This window comes from Siniperca chuatsi, linkage group LG6 (assembly GCF_020085105.1).
Source record: "Siniperca chuatsi isolate FFG_IHB_CAS linkage group LG6, ASM2008510v1, whole genome shotgun sequence".
NCBI classification, from domain to species: Eukaryota; Metazoa; Chordata; class Actinopteri; order Centrarchiformes; family Sinipercidae; genus Siniperca; species Siniperca chuatsi.
In genome coordinates this window covers 1562501-1565000 of record NC_058047.1, presented here as the reverse complement: position 1 = coordinate 1565000, position 2500 = coordinate 1562501, and the positions used below count along the sequence as shown (strand labels likewise).

Here is a 2500-nt window from a genome sequence, read left to right as displayed (position 1 = left end):
AGATGGTGATCATGGTGAACATTATACCTGCCAAAAATCAGCAAGTTAGCATTTTCATTTTGAGCACGTTAGCGCGCTGATGTTAGCATTTAGCTCAAAGCACCTCACAGAGCTGCTAGCATGACCGTGGGCTCCATTTACACTCGGAGTCGGGTTATTCTTGAACAGAAGAAGTTCACATACGTGTTGTCCGACCACGTCAGAAATTAAAAGTGTTTATATCTGTTCTGAACGGCCACACTCGAGGTCGGGGTGAAGAGCCAGCTGCCACAGAGAGAGAGGGAGGGGGGTGCAATGTTGTTTAAAATGGGGATATTTAGAGAATTTTTCTCCAGGGTGACATTAAAAAAGTGTTTCACTCAGTTGTTCACATGAAAAGTGACAGAAATAGTTGTGTCAAAGAAAAAAGGACCAATCACAGCGTGAGGCGGGTGTGAAAGTCGGATCGTCAGTTTCAGTTACAGAAAAGGTCGGACGCAGCCCCCCCCCAAGGTTTTCGGAGGTTTCCGAAGCTGTTCGACCCTCCGTTGGGCACTTCTGACGGAGTAAACTGGCTTTAGTCACCTCATGTGTCTTGGGTGGATCAGATCTATCGGAGCTTTTAGCTTGAGTGAAATTCATCGTTTGAGACTCATTGTAGCCAGATGCTGGACAAGTGTAAATGCATCCGTCTCTCCAAAACACGCATGTAGTCTTTACTCCTCCCAACCGTGACTACGTCAGTGATCTGTGGAAATAACCACTCCGAGGACTGCGATCAGATTTGTGAACGGACCAACGGAGACGCAGATCTATTACTGATGGTGCTTCAATTATCAGGATTCCCTTTTCCTGGAACGTGACATCATATTTTGTGACAGATTTAAAAGTCGTTCATGAAGTTTGTTTTCTAATTAGATGCGTCGGTCTAATGAATCGCACCAGAATTGTAAGTTTGACCTCTGACCTTTCTGCACGGTGTGGACTGAGATGAAGAAGCTCTGTGCGGGAGTCTCGTTGTCCAGGTCGCTGAGGGTGAAGCGGAAGCTGTCGTGACCTTTGAACCCGGCGGCGTTGGCGTTGGCGGCGGCGCCGTGTGCGTACCACAGACGGTTCATCTCCACATCGTCCTGAGTGAAGTTCTGACCGGCGGACAGCTCGGCCCAACCCGACTCCGTCTGCAGACGAGTGAGAACCATCACAGCAGTGAGCGCATCAGTCACTCAGCTGGCTCAACAGGAAATTATGCTTATTTAACAACTTCAAAATAATAACTCTATTGGTTATAATACAAACACCAGTAACACGAGCCTTCAGACGGTGAAACTGGTTGGAAACAAACCCAAAGTGAAAGAGATTTTTAATGAATTTAGTAATTATACTGTAAATTGTTTGAATAATCCCACTAAACTTTAGAAAACCCCAATCTAAACCCTTTAGATTGTAAATGTTCCTGCCCTGTTGGACTCTTAGGGATGACGTTTGTGAGTGCTAATGTTTCTTTAACTTGAAAAAGTAGTCTTAAAGGAATCGTTTTACATTTTGGGAAACACATGTAGTCCCTTTCTTTCTGAGAGCGAGCTGTTCGTGTATCCAGGAAGGTTAAATTCTCCGCGCCCACCTCAGAGCCCCGCGTGCTGAATGCGACCAATTCAGTTTATTGGCAAATCGGTCGCATCAGGAAATAAATTCCTCCCCGGGAGAAGCTCTGATCTGAGCCCTCACCTTGAGCTGCAGTTTGCCGAAGCGTGGGGCAGCGTTGAGGAAGTAGTACACCTGGTCTGGGGGGGTGTCCAGGTCCTCGGCCTCCAGAGCAACACTGGAGATCACCCTGCGCTCACCAGAGTCCACCACCAACCCAGCGCTCCTGACACACCAACGAAGAAAACACTATGATTATAATACGTTCACTGTAAACCCAGAACTGGGTTTACAAAAATCAACATTTCCAGATTCAAAAACATGACGGTGGTGTTGATGAAGGGGTACTCGAGCTATTCCATACATTTCAAAAGGAAAATACTGCACTTTCTACTCCACTATGTTCATCTGACGGCTAGAGTTACTATTTAGAGTTTGCAGGTTCAGATTTTAGACACAAAACATCTGATCAACAAATAAAACATGATGCATTTTACAGATTAAGATACCCAACAGTCGATAAAGTAGCTAAATCGGCCGACCTCGACCGGCTACAACATTAAAATGTTTAAACATTTCGATCCCTCGAAGCCCTTTTAAGCCACCTCGCCTGCGATCACGCCTGCGATCGCTCACGTGATAAATGCTTATTTGGCTTCGGGTACGTTCCCCGCAGTGTTTCAACAAGCCCCAAGTCAGCCCGTTGTTGAAAAAGCCAACACGAAATCCATCTCAAGTTGAAAACTACAGGCCAGTCTCACTACTACCCGTCCTATCAGACGCTCTAGAGCTCAGGCTTCCTCTCTCAAAATGCTCTTTGCCTTTTATTTTGTTTTATTTCATTTTTTGTTTATGAGCAACTGCTTAAGTGATTATTTTA

The 2500-nt window shown here is 45.6% G+C and overlaps 1 protein-coding gene across 2 annotated transcripts in view; it reads right to left on the bottom strand.

The window, feature by feature from the left end:
• The window catches only part of frem1b (Fras1 related extracellular matrix 1b), a 57657-nt gene that overhangs the window by 20768 nt on the left and 34389 nt on the right, over window positions 1-2500 (bottom strand). For both annotated transcript variants that reach the window (XM_044198981.1, XM_044198980.1), the window contains 2 exons: window positions 1705-1846; window positions 947-1157 (listed from right to left, as the gene is read on the bottom strand). In XM_044198981.1, coding sequence (XP_044054916.1) covers window positions 947-1157; window positions 1705-1846 — 353 coding nt within the window. The remainder of the gene's footprint in view (window positions 1-946; window positions 1158-1704; window positions 1847-2500) is intronic.